Raw genomic sequence first — 14,193 nt, forward strand, 5'->3', positions numbered from 1 at the left:
AGCTCTCTGAGTTATGGAATTCCAAAAGGTTTATCACTGTCTGAGTAAAGAAATTCCTCCTCATGAGATAAGGTCTTCACACTCCCCTGATGTCTCTCTCACTGCCAATTGCTCCTCCATTCATGAATCCGTGATCAGCAGCAAAAGTGAGAGCAATCTAGCCTGTCGACAGATGAGAAGGACCTCACCAGTTCCTTCCATTCGAACTATGGGGATTGGTGTCCCCCCACACCCAATGAGTGAATGTTCTGGGGCATTTTGGGGCCTTGGGAGCAGATTCACCCACTGTCCTCATACATTTTGAGCATTGGTCAGTGCTCTGTGAGAGATGGGTAATTGAGTTGCTGTTAATTTGTTTGGGTCAGGCTATGGTTCAAGTTGCAATGACATTGTAGTAAAGCTTTAACTCAGTCATTTCCTTTCTATTTATTTCTGAAAAGTATACTTTTTGCAAAGGGGAGTTTAGTCATAGAGAGCGGCAACGTCAAATCTTATACACAGGCCAGGATAACAGAGTTGATCTAAGCCAGGATAATGTACCGTGAGGGCTCCAATCATTAGATTACCAACCCCTGTGTTTTAAAGCTTGTTGTCAATGTTGAATGAGAAGGAAATTAGCATTAATTTGTCTAGTCTTGCTAGTCAATAATGAGAAGCTGTAAAACAGGCTTGAAATATTTCCTATGTAAATTTGAAGCAAGAAACAGAATGGCTTCCTATATTGCACTGTTCTTCATCAATTGATTCTTTTCCAGATAACAATCAATGTACTTGAGGCACGAAAATTAATTGGAGTCAACATTGACCCAGTGATTTATGTGAAGGTGGGAGATGAAAAGAAGCACACAGCAACTCAGAAATCCACTAACTGCCCATTTTATAATGAGGTAAATTAACCAAATGACTTAATGTCACCACCTTATCACATTACTAAGAGAATACACATCATTCAGCTAAGTGCATTAGTGACTGTTATGGGGTGTAATGAACAGGACTATTGGGGTGTAAAGGGTCAGTATTATTTGGGTTTGTCATTACAGGATGTAATAGGCAATATTATTGGAGTGTTTTACTGTGATTGCAATGAACAGTATTATCAAGGTGTGTAATTATGGGGTACATTGGACAGAATTGGGACATGAAGCTGGTGATTATTGCACTGTAATGTAATTGTGTTTTTTGTTGTAACTGGTTCATGTTTTGTGTTTTTAGACTGCATTGTTTTTAAATGTTAATGTCAGTATTATGGACTTTAATTTTACTGAAACACAGATTGTCATACATGTCAGGACCAAATATGGGTTCTGAGCCCATGTGAATGAACTATGGGACCATGGAACAAACTTTACAAACCAGAGTTCAGGAAAGAGATAAGTGAGCTTATGAAGCAAAAGAATATGGCTGCTTTGCAGGGCAACCAGTTTGATAATGATGTCAGAGAGGGACAGGAATGTACATTGTATTCAGAACAGAATAAATGAATAAATGACACAAATACAGGTTAATGGACATGATCTTATAGCCATTACAGAAATACAGTTACAAACAGATGAAAGCTGGGAAATAAATATTCAGGGGTATGGGAATTTGCGAGAGGACAGCCAGGAAGTGAAGAGTGATGGGCTGTTTGTTAGTACCAGATGGAATAAGTGCAATTGCAAGAAAAAATCTAAGATTGGATCATGTAACATCGATAGGTATAAGGGTAAGAAATATAAAGGAGAATAAGGCACTGGTAGGAGTCGTCTGTAGACTCTGCAACAGCAGTTATGCGGTGGGACAGAAAATAAACCAGAGATAATTGGTGCTGGGTCCTCTACTCTTTGTTATTTACATAAATGATTTGGATGCAAGCATAAGAGGTACAGTTAGTAAGTTTGCAGATGACACCAAAATTAGAGGTGTAGTAGACAGCGAAGAGGGTTACCTCAGATTACAACAGGATATGAACTAGATGGTATGCTTTCCTTTCTTGGTCAGAGTATTGAGTACAGGAGTTGGGAGGTCATGTTGCGGCTGTACACGACATTGTTTAGTTCACTGTTGGAATACTGCATGCAGTTCTGGTCTCCTTCCTATCGGAAGGGTGTTGTGAAACTTGAAAGGGTTTAGAAAAGATTTACAAGGATTTTGCCAGACTTGGAGGATTTGAGCTACCGGGAGAGGCTGAACAGGCTGGGGCTGTTATCCCAGGAGCATCGGAGGCTGAGGGGTGACAAAATTTTGAGGGGCATGGATAGGCTAAATAGGCAAAGTCTTTTCCCTGGGGTTGGGGAGTCCAGAACTAGAGGGCATAGGGTTTAGGTTGAGAGGGGAAAGATATAAAAGAGACCTAAGGGGCAACTTGTTCATGGTACGTGTCTGGAATGAACTGCCAGAGGAAGTGGTGGAGGCTTGTACAATTGCAACATTTAAGAGGCATTTGGATGGGTATATGAATAGGAAGGGTTTGGAGGGATATGGGGCCGGGTGCTGGCAGGTGGGACTAGATTGGGTTGGGATATCTGGTCCTCATGGACAGGTTGGACCGAAGGGTCTGTTTCCATGCTGTACATCTCTATGACTCTATGACTCTATAATGAGGGAATTTAAAAAAGGCAGTACATTAATCATTGGTAACTTTAGTGTTTATGTAGATTTGGAAAATTAAATTGGCAAAAATGGCAATAAGAAATAATTCATAGAGTGTATTTGAGACATTTTACTAGAACAATATAAGACCATAAGACATAAGAGTGGAAGTAAGGCCATTCGGCCCATCGAGTCCGCTTCGCCATTCAATCATGGCTGATGGGCATTTCAACTCCACGTACCCACATTCTTCCCGTAGCCCTTAATTCCTCGAGACAACAAGATGTTGTATATCTAACCAGAAATTGAGCTACTTTGGAGCTAGTAATGTGTAATGAGGCAAGTTTAATACATAGGCTCCTGGGGAAAATGACCTTAACATAGTAGAATTTAACATTCATTTAAAGGTGAGAAACCTGGGTCAGTAATACCTGCTAAATAAATGAAATCACATAGGAATGAGGACAGAGTTGGATGGAGTGGACTGGGAGTGGTGTTAAGCAGAACAGACAGTTGAGAAACAGTGACAGACCTTCAGAAAAATAGTTCATGACTTACAGCAAGAATATATTCCAGTGAGGGAGAAGGATTCGAGGAAGGGGATAAGCTAGCCATACTTAACCAAGGAACTTTTAAGATAGTATCAGATTGAAACAAAAACATATAATGTGGCAAAGGTTAGTGGTAAGCAGAGGATTGGTAACATTTAAAAAGCCAACACAAAAGGTCAAAAATCTAATCAAGATGAAGAAAATAAACTAGGAGGACAAACTCGCAAGTAAAATAAAAACAGACAGTAAGAACTATTTTAAAATGGAAGGATGAATCCAAATACAACACATGCCCTTTAGAAAATGAGCATAGTGGGCGGCACGGTGGCACAGTGATTAGCACTGCTGCCTCACAGTGCCTGAGACCCGGGTTCAATTCCCGACTCAGGCGACTGACTGTGTGGAGTTTGCACGTTCTCCCTGTGTCTGTGTGGGTTTCCTCCGGGTGCTCCAGTTTCCTCCCACAGTCCAAAGATGTGCGGGTCAGGTGAATTGGCCATGCTAAATTGCCCGTAGTGTTAGGTAAGGGGTAATGCAGGGGTATGGGTGGGTTGCGCTTCAGCAGGTCGGTGTGGACTTGTTGGGCCGAAGGGCCTGTTTCCACACTGTAAGTAATCTAATAAAATGACAGAGGAATTATATTAATACCTGTGATGCTGGGGTAGAAAATACTATAGCCAAATTTGCAGATGACAACAAAATAGGATGTAAGTTGCAATGAAGAAATAAGAAAGTGAATATGGATAGGTTAGGTGAATGGGCCAGAATTTAACAAATGAAGGTGATTTATCACCGACATAGAGACAAACTTCAAGGTACTTCACTGCAGAGGGATCTCTCTATCTGTGTGTTGTTGTGCATGAATTGCAGAGAAGTGGTATGCAGGAACAACAGAAAATAAGACATACAAATGAAATTTTGGCATTTATTGCTGAATGAATAGAAAGTATTACTGCAACAAGGCATTAGTGAGACTGCACCTGGAGCCTTATGTCCAATTTTGGTCCCTTTACGAGGAGGCATGTAGTTGTATTGGAGGCAGTTCAGACGATGTTCACTAGATTGATTCCAAATATGAGAGGTTTATCTTATGAAGAGGGATTGAGTAGTTTAGACTCTGATGGGCCAGGAAGAGATGATCTTAATATGCTAGGGCCACGTAGTTAGACCCTTGCAATTAAGATTAAAGTATGGAGGTGATCAACTCTCCAGTGGAAGCTTTGGTTAGGGAAGCTGTGACTTCTGAGTGTTCACTCCAGAATAGAAAACTATTCCATGAAATCCTTTCCTCAATGTAGTTAATGTTACTTGCACACAGAGGGGCAGAGTGACCGTGCTGATGCTGGCAAAATGTCAATGAGGGCCAATCATTGGAATATTTTGCCTCCCATCTCTGACATTGAGAGTGTGGTGCTGGAAAAGCACAGCAGGTCAGGCAGCATCCGAGGAGCAGGAGAATCAGTGTTTCTGGAATAAGCCCTTCATGCCAGAAATGTTGATTCTTCTGCTCCTCGGATGCTGCTTGACCTGCTGTGCTTTTCCAGCACCACACCCTTGACTCTGATCTCCAGCATCTGCAGTCCTCACTTTCCCATCTCTGACAAGCAGGGGTCTGAATAGCTTCCATTCTCCCTTTCGAAATATCCTGTGGCTGTGGGAAGACCTGGAACTTCTATTTGACTGCTTCTGCTACTATTGTACCAGCACTCCTTCCTTGCAACCTTTCCTCGTAATGTGTAGCACTATTCATGTTCCCATGAGTGAATAAAGAAAGAAATAAAAGAAACTGAGAATAATGTTAGCCGGTTGGCTTAACTTCTGAAGTGGTGAAAATGCTTGAATCTATCACCAAGGAAGAAATAGTCAGACATCTAGGTAGAAATTGTCCTATTGGGTAGACGCAGCATGGTTCATGAAAGGCAGGTCATGCTTAACTAATTTATTTGAATTCTATGAAGATAGTACGAATGCGATGGACAACAGGGACCCAGTAGATGTGATACATCTGGATTTCCAAAAGGCATTTGACAAGGTGTTGCACAAAAAGTTGCTGCATAAGATAAAGGTACACAGCGTTATGGGCAATATATTAGCATGAATAGAGGATTAGTTAACTAACAGGAAGCAAAGAAGGGGGATAAATTAATGTTTTTCTGGTTGGCAATGAGTAACTAGTGGTGTTCCTCTGGCATCAGTGGGAGGACTGCAGTTGTTTATAATTTACATTAATGATTTGGAACTGAGGACCATGTGCAGCGTGTCAAAGTTTGTAGATGACAGTAAGCGAGTGATAGAGAAAAGTGTGCAGAGGACTCTGAAAGTTTGCAGTGGCATATAGATGGTTTAAGTGAGTAGGCAAAGGTTTGACAGATAGAGCACAATGTTGGTAAGTGTGAAGTCATCCACTTTAGTAGGAATGACAGTAAAAAGGACTATTATTTGTACGGTAAAAAAACACAGCAAGCCGCTGTGCACAGGGAACTGGGTGTCCTTGTGTGCATGAATTACAAAAGGTTGGTTTGCAGAGGCAACAGGTAATTAAGAAGGCAAAAGGAAGTTTGTCGTTCATTGCTAGAGGGATTGAGTTTAAAAGCAGGGGGATTTTGTTGCAGCTGGTGAGACCATACCTTGAGTATTGTCTGCAGTTTTGATCTCCTTATTTGAGAGAGGATGTACTGGCACTGCAGGGGGTGCATAGGCTATCCACTAGGTTGATTCTGGAGTTGAGAGAAATCACTTATGAGAAAAAACTGAGTAAATTGGGATTATATTCATTATAATTTAGAAGGATGAGGGGGGAGTCTTATAGAAACATATAAAATTAAGAAGGGAATAAATAAGGTAGAAACAGGGAGATTGTTTCCTCTGGCGGGTGAAACTAGATCAAGAGGCATAGCCTCAAATTTAGGGGGAGCAGATTTAGAATTGAATTGAGGAAGAACTTCTTCACCCAAAGGGTTGTGAATCTATGGAATTCCCTGCCCAGTGAAGTAGTTGAGGCTTCCTCATTGCATGTTTTTAATGCTAAGATGGATTTCTTTTAAACAGTAAAGGAATTAAGGGTTACGGTGAGAGGGTGGGTAAGTGGGTAAGTGGAACTGAGACCACAAGAAAATCAGTCATGATCTTATTGAATGGCTGAGCAGGCTGGAAAGGCCAGATGGCCTACTCCTGTTCCTGGTTCTTGTGTTCTTATGACTCAAAGAGGAGTCATATAAAGTTGCAAGAAACAGTGACAAGCCTGTTGACCAGGAGCAGTTTAGAATTCAGCAGAGGGGGACCGTGAAGTCAATTAAGTGGGGAGAAATTGACCATGAGAGTAAACAAAAAAAAGGCTTATAGGGATATAGATAGTTTAAGTGAGTGGGCAAATATCTGGCAGATGGAGTACAATGCTGATAAAGGCCCCTGACAGTCTTAAAAGGGTGAACGTATAATGGAGCACAAGGAAATGACAGAGAAATCAAACAAATACCTCTTTACAGAAGAAGACATAAAAAATATTCCAAAATGCACTGAAGCAACGGGTCTTACTGGGAAGGAGCAATTGAAGGAAATTAGTATTAGTAAAGTAGTGCTGGCAAAATTAATGGGACTGAAAGCTGATAAAGCGAGTCGTGAGTTCATGGAATGCCCTGCCAGTAGCAGTGGTGGACTCTCCCTCTTTATGGGCATTTAAACGGGCATTGGATAAGCATATGGAGGATAGTGGGCTAGTGTAGGTTAGGTGGGCTTGGATCGGCGCAACATCGAGGGCCGAAGGGCCTGTACTGCACTGTATTTTTTTATGTTCTATGTTCTATGTTCTAAATCTCCTGGCCTTGATAATAAAAGACATGGCTGTGGAGATAGTGGATACATTAGTTGTCATCTTCCAAACTTCTGTAGATTCTGGAACAATCCTGGTGAATTAGAAAGTGGCAAATGTAACCTCACAGTTTAAAAAAGGGGGTTGAAGAAGAAAATTGGGAATTGGTTAGCCTAAGATCAGGAAAAATGCTGGAGTCTATTATAAAGGCTGATGATGGCAAGCACTCAAGAAATGCCAGTTGTACTATACAGACCCAACAGGGATTTACGAAAGGGAAACCGTCTTCTTTTGTAGATGTAACTAGTGGAATAGATAGGGAGAACCAGTGGATGTGATATATTTGGATTTTCTGAAAGTTTTTATGTCCCACATACAGGTTATTGTACAAAATTAAAGCACATGGGATTGAGGTAGTATACTGGCATGTATTGAGAATTGGGTAGCAGACAGGAAACAGAGTAGGAAGAAATGGGTTGCTTTTGGAATGGAAGGTGATGATGAGTGGGTATTGCAGAGATCAGTGTGAGCCCCAGCTATTCACAATGTACAGCACTAATCTGGATGAGGGACTCTAGTGGAACATTTCCAAGTTTTCTGATGACACAAAACTAGTTGGGAGTATGAATGATGAAGAAGATGTAAAGAGGCTTAGGGTGATTTAGGTAGGTTTTGTGAGTGCATAAATATGCAGTTAATGCAGTATAATGTGGATGAATGTGAAGTTGTCCATTTCGGTAGGATTGGGAAATGTTGGTGTACAAGTGGGCCTGGGTGGCCCTATACACTAGTTGCTGTAAACATGCAGGTGTGACACGTTAGGTAGGGTAGTGGTATGTTAGCCTTCATTACAAGACAGTTTGAGTACAGGAGCAAGGAAGTCTTAACTCCAGCTGGACAGGGCATTGCTGAGACCACACCTGGAGTATTGTGTGCAGTTTTAGTCTCCTTTCCTAAGGAAAGCTATACTCATCATAGAGAAGGTGCAGTGAAGATTCACCAGACTGATACCTGGGATGGTAGGACTGTCCTTTGAGGAGTGGTTGGGTTGACGAGGTCTGTATTCACTGGAGTTTAGAAGAATGAGAGGGTAAAATAGATAAAAAGGTAAAAACAAGGACTGCAGATGGTGGAAACCAGAGTCTAGGTTAGAGTGGTGCTATAAAAGCACAGCAGGTCAGGCAGCATCTGAGAAGCAAGAAAATCGACATTTTGGGCAAAAACCCTTCATCAGGAATAGAGGGAGGGAGCCTTCATGGTGGAGAGATAAATGAGAGGGGTGTGGGGATGGGGAGAAAGTAGCATAGAGTACAATAGGTGAATGGGGGTGGGGATGGAGGTGATAGGTCAGAGAGGAGGGTGGAGTGGATAGGCAGAAAGGAAGATAGGAAGGTAGGACAGGTCATGAGAGCAGCGCTGAGCTGGAAGGTTGGAGCTGGGGTGAGGTGCGGGAAGGGGAAATGAGGAAATTGGTGAAATCCACATTGATGCCATGGGGTTGAAGTGTAAAATAGAAGTACAAAGTTCTGACAGACATGGACAGATTGCATGCAGGGATGAGGTTTCCTGAGACTGGGGTGTTCAGAATTGGATTCCACAGTCTCAGAATATGCAGTAAATTATTTTGGACTGAGGTGAGGGGAAATTCCTTCACTCTGAGTGTGGCAAAACTGTTCCTAGTTTCTATGTATTTAGCACAAACTATCTTTACTACAATAAATTATTGTCTGTTTTCTTCCTAGTATTTTGTTTTTGAATTCCAAGAGCCACCAGCTGTCCTGTTTGATAAAATAATTGAAATTAAAGTAAGTATGAACTGTTACTACCAATAATATTTAATATTTATATACGAACCAAAGATTTTGATTTCAGATAATTACAAAAGGCAAATGAGCTAAAGTGATCCACTGTACTCAACAAACTTTGTAATCCAGTTTATTATGAAACCTGCCAATAAGAGGGGTGCAGTTGTTGTCTGGCATACCAACTTCTACCTGGCTCAAGACAGGTGCCAACTCTCAGATGCTTCCTCTTATCTCTCTCTAGATGATGACCTCGACACCAAACATCAAGCTGTTGTTTCCAGGACTGTCACTAACCTCATCTCCTTTGGAAATCCCCCCTCCACAGCTTCCTATTTCATAGGCTCTCAATACCACCCAATCCGATTCTATCTTTTCCCTAAAGTCCATAAACATGACTGTTGTGGCAGAACCATCATACTCCTACACCCCAAACATATTTCTTCCTATTTTGAACCTTCTGTTTCTCCCCTTATTAAGTATCTTTCCATTTGCACATACAATTTTCTCATGCTTTACATTGGTTCCAAACTTTCCAGTTTCCTGGCCCTACCTGCCTCCTCTTCACCGTGGAAATGTAGTTCCTCTGTACATCTATCTCTCACTAGGATAGTCTGAAGCTGTGGCTAGCTGTAATCTGCATGAGTCCTGGTGATGCCTGTCTGTGAAGTATATGGATGATTCCTTATTCCTGTCCTGCTCAGAGTGCCTCCCACAACTCTCTCTCGGGTACATTGATGATGTCAATGGTGCTGCTTCCTGCTCTTGTCCAAAATTAGAAAAATTAACAAATTTTGTTTCCAATTTTCACCATTCTGTCACCATCACCTGCTCCAACACTGACTTTCCCATTTCCTTGACTTCTCTTTTTCCATTTCTGGTGTTAGGAAGACCATCAATATCTATACCAAACCTACAGTCCTGAAGTTACTTTGACTGCAGTTCCTCAGACCCTATTTCCTGTAAGGATTCCACTCTCATTTTCCCAGTTTCTCTGTCTCTGTTGCATCTGTTCCAATCATGCTCCCTTTCCGCTGCGGTGTCTCTGACATGACCTTGTTTTTGTTTGACTAAGGATCTACCCATTGTGGCTGATAGGACCCTCAAACATGTCCAGTTCATTTCCTGCCCTCACCCATTTTCCTCCCTCAAAGAACAACAATAGGGTTCCCCTTGTCCTAATTTTTTACTCCACTAGTCTCTGTCATTTAAGAATCATCCTCAGCCATTTTCATCACCTCCAGCAGGATACCACCACCAAACGCATCTTTCTTTCCCCTCCACTGTCAGCATTTCAAAGGGACTGTTTCCTCTGTGGCACTCTGGTCCACTCCTCCATCACTTCAAGCACTTCCTCATTCTCCCATAGCACCTTCTGATGAAATTGCGGAATGTGTAATAATTGCCCCTTCACTCCCTCCCTCCAGGACCCTAAACACACATTCCATGTGAACACTGCTCATCCCCTATGGTAGGATGATAGCTTTGTGGTTAGCATTGCTGCCTCACTGCACTAAGGATCCAGGTTCAATTCCACCCTTGGGCAACTGCATTCTCCCCATGTTTGGGCTGTAATTTTGCTCTCAGATGTCTCGTCACCATGCTAGGTAACATCATCAGTGAGCCTCCGTTGAAGTGCTGGTGTTCTGTCCTGCTTTCTATTTATGTGTCTTGGTCTGTTAAGGTGGGTGATATCATTTCCAGTTCTTTTTGTCAGAGGTTGGTAAATGGGGTACAAATCGATGCGTTTGTTGATGGAGTTCCGATTTGAATGTCAGGCCTCTAGGAATTCCCATGTGTGTCTCTGTTTAGCCTGTCCTAGGATGGATGTTTTGAGTAGACCTTGTTGCAAAACAATTGGGATGAGGAATCCTGACAAATGTTACCCTCCTTAAAGCAACACTGTAATAAGTGATTGTCACTATTATTGATTCCCAAACAAGACCAGGATTTCTGATGTTTTGCTTCTGATTGTGTCAAGATTACAATTTAAACAGTGTTATTGATTTGTAAACCAGTGTGAACCGTCCAAGATACCGGGGCACTATTCAGGCTGAAACTGTAAGAACTTGGTTAAGTTAAGTACTATTCTACAATATTGTGCAGTAAACCCCAGATATGTCTGAGGGAAAAGATGAGGCTGCTAAGGATTTTCACAGTTTACAGTTATTGTGACAGAATGAACTTAAATAGAAACAGTAGAAACAATTTGTTTTATCCTAATTTTGATTGTGCTCTAGGCTATTCATGCAAAAAAAATTCCATTCACTGGAGTTCAGCTGGGAACATTCAAGATTGATGCAGGGACTGTCTATCAACAGCCTGGTAAATAGATACATTGGTACCTATTTATTAATGAGAGAGGTACAATCTTCTTTTTGATATAAATGTCCTTTTTGTGTGGTTCCCTATGTTACTCGATTCTGAAAACAACTGGACTTCCTGCCACCTCATACACTTCCAACAAGGACACACAGAGCTCTCAGTCTTACATTGGCTGGGGTGTAGCATTCTGCATATATGCAGAAGGACCCATGCAAACATGGAATTCACACAGAGGCTCAACTTGCTTTGTTACTCTGATTTTATTGGCTTCTATTCTCAGTCTAAGTTCACTAATGTTGGACAGTCTGTTTCCCTTATTTCATTGTTGCTGACTTGCATTAGCATTGAATTCCCACTTTGCTTCATCATTCACAGCACTTCATTCAAATGAATTAAAATTCCATTTTGTTTTAGAGGAAGAAATGATTTTAAGTTATTCTAGTAACTTGAATGATGCCTCCCCTACCTCCAGGATCATACATAAGAATGTAATTTTGGACATAAGAACTTGGAACAGGAGGAGGCCATTCAGCGCCATTAAATATTATCTTACCTTGGCCTCAACTCCACTTTCATACACATTCTTCATAACACTGCAACCCATTGCTGATTAAAAATTTGTTTGTCTCCTCCTTAAATTTACTCATCCAGTGTACTCTGGGGTAGTCAATTCCACAGATTCATGACCCTTTGAGAGAAGTAATTTCTCCTTATTTCTGTTTTAAATTTGCTACTCGTTTTCCTAAAACTGTAACCTCTTATTCTAGATTGCCACACGGAAGGAAATACCCTCTTTGCATCTACTTTGTCAGTCCCCTTTAGCATCTGAAATAACTCAAAGAACATAGAACAAGGTTAGGTGAATTGGCCATGCTAAATTGCCCATAGTGTTCAGGGGTGTGTAGGTTAGGTACATTAGTCCTGGGTAAATGTAGAGTAATAGGTTTTGGGTCGGATACTCTTCAAAGGGTCAGTGTAGACTTGTTGGGCCAAGGGGCCTGTTTCCATACTGTAGGAATTCTATGATTCAAAGAACAATACAGCACAGGAACAAGCCTTTTGGCCCTACAAGCCTAGGCTGACACATTTTGCCTTTCCATTCTAAAACTGTTTTCACTTACATGATCCATATCCCTCTATTCCCTTCCTGTTCATGTATTTGTCCAGGTGCTTCTTGAATGCTTCTACCACCTCCTCTGGTAATGTGTTCCAGGCACTCACCACACTTTGTGTGAACAATTTGCCTCACACATCTCTTTTAAACTTCCCTCCTTGCACCTTGAACATGTATCCCCTAGTAATTCACCCCTCCACTTTGGGAAAAGCCTCATACGTTCCATTTTATCCATGCCATTCACAACCTTATAAACTGCTAATGGGTTCCCCCGCTCAACCTTCTGTGTTCCAGGAAAAACAAACCTAGTCTAGCCAACCTTTCTTCATAGTTAAAACCTCCCATATCAGGCAACATCCTGGTAAACCTTTTCTATACCCTTTCCAAAGCATCAACATACTTCTGGTGGTGTGGTGACCAGAACTTTATTCAATATTTCAAGTGTGGCCTGACTAAAGTTCTGTAAAGCTACAGCATAACTTGTCTATCCTTATACTCAATGCCCCTTCCAATGAAGGCAAGCATGCCATGAAGCCTTTTTAAATAACTCATCTACCTGCGCAGCACCTTCAGTGATCTGTAGACATGCACACCCAGATCCCTCTCTATATCAAAACTCCTAAGGGTTCTGCCATTCACTGTATAATCTCCACTGTACTTGACCTTACAAATTGCATCACCTCACATTTGTCTGGATTTAACTCTATCTGCCATTTTTCTGCCCATGCCTCCAGCTGATCGATATCCTGCTGTATCCTCTGACAATCGTCCTCACTATCTGCAACTCCATCGATCTTTGTCTCATCCGCAAACTTACTAATTAGACCAGCTAAATTTTCCTCCAAATCATGATTGTAGATCACGAACAGCAGACCCCAGCACTGATCCCTGTGGAACACCACTAGTCTCCATTCCAAAAAGCATACTTCCACTACTTCCACTACTACTTTCTGTCTCCCATGACTGTCAGTCCTGTATCCATTTTGCCAGCTCACCTGATACCATGTGATTTCACCTTTTTACCAATCTGCCACGAGGGACCTTGTCAAAGGCTTTACTGAAGTCCATGTAGACAACATCAACCACATTTCTCTCATCAATCATCTTTGCCACCTCCTCAAAAACTCGATCAACCTTCCCTACACAAAACCATGCTGTCTATAAGTTCATTTGCTTCTAAATGCAGATAGATCTTGTGCATAACACTATACATTAGAGGTTTGGATTAGGAATTGGCTGGCTGGAAGGAGACAGAGGGTAGTAGTTGATGGATTATGTTCATCTTGGAGCGCAGTTACTAGCGGTGTACCACAAGGATCTGTTTTGGGACCATTGCTTTTTGTTATCTTTATAAATGATCTAGAGGAAGGACTTGAAAGCTGGGTAAGCAAGTTTGCGGATGACACAAAAGTCGGTGGAGTTGTGGATAGTGAGGAAGGAAGTGGTAGGTTACAGCGGGATATAGATAAGTTGCAGAGCTGGGCGGAAATGTGGCAAATGGAATTCAATGTAGCTAAGTGCGAAGTCGTTCACTTTGGTAGGAATAACAAGATGATGGATTACTGGGCTAATGGTAGGCTACTTGGTAGTGTGGATGAGCAGAGGGATCTTGGTGTCTATGTACACAGATCTCTGAAAGTTGCCACCCAGGTAAATAGTGCTGTGAGGAAGGCATATGGTGTACTGGGCTTTATTGGCAGAGGAATTGAGTTCCGGAGTCCTGAGGTCATGTTGCAGTTGTATAAGACTCTGGTGAGGCCTCATCTGGAGTATTGTGTGCAGTTTTGGTCGCCATACTATAGGAAGGATGTGGAAGCTTTAGAACGAGTGCAGAGGAGGTTTACCAGGATGTTGCCTGGAATGGTAGGAAAATCTTATGAGGAAAGGCTGAGGCACTTGGGCTGTTCTCATTGGAGAAGAGAAGGTTTAGGGGAGATCTGATAGAAGTGTATAAGATGATTAGGGGTTTAGATAGGGTAGATACTAAGAACCTTTTACCGCTAATGGAGTCAGGTGTTACTA

General features: G+C 41.8%; 1 protein-coding gene across 2 annotated transcripts in view; it reads left to right on the top strand.

The window, feature by feature from the left end:
* fer1l4 (fer-1 like family member 4) overlaps nt 1–14,193 on the top strand; it is a 355,704-nt gene that overhangs the window by 34,620 nt on the left and 306,891 nt on the right. For both annotated transcript variants that reach the window (XM_060836605.1, XM_060836606.1), the window contains exons 6-8: nt 756–887; nt 8,673–8,735; nt 10,973–11,057. In XM_060836605.1, coding sequence (XP_060692588.1) covers nt 756–887; nt 8,673–8,735; nt 10,973–11,057 — 280 coding nt within the window. The remainder of the gene's footprint in view (nt 1–755; nt 888–8,672; nt 8,736–10,972; nt 11,058–14,193) is intronic.

This window comes from Hemiscyllium ocellatum, chromosome 15 (assembly GCF_020745735.1).
Source record: "Hemiscyllium ocellatum isolate sHemOce1 chromosome 15, sHemOce1.pat.X.cur, whole genome shotgun sequence".
Lineage (NCBI taxonomy): Eukaryota > Metazoa > Chordata > Chondrichthyes > Orectolobiformes > Hemiscylliidae > Hemiscyllium > Hemiscyllium ocellatum.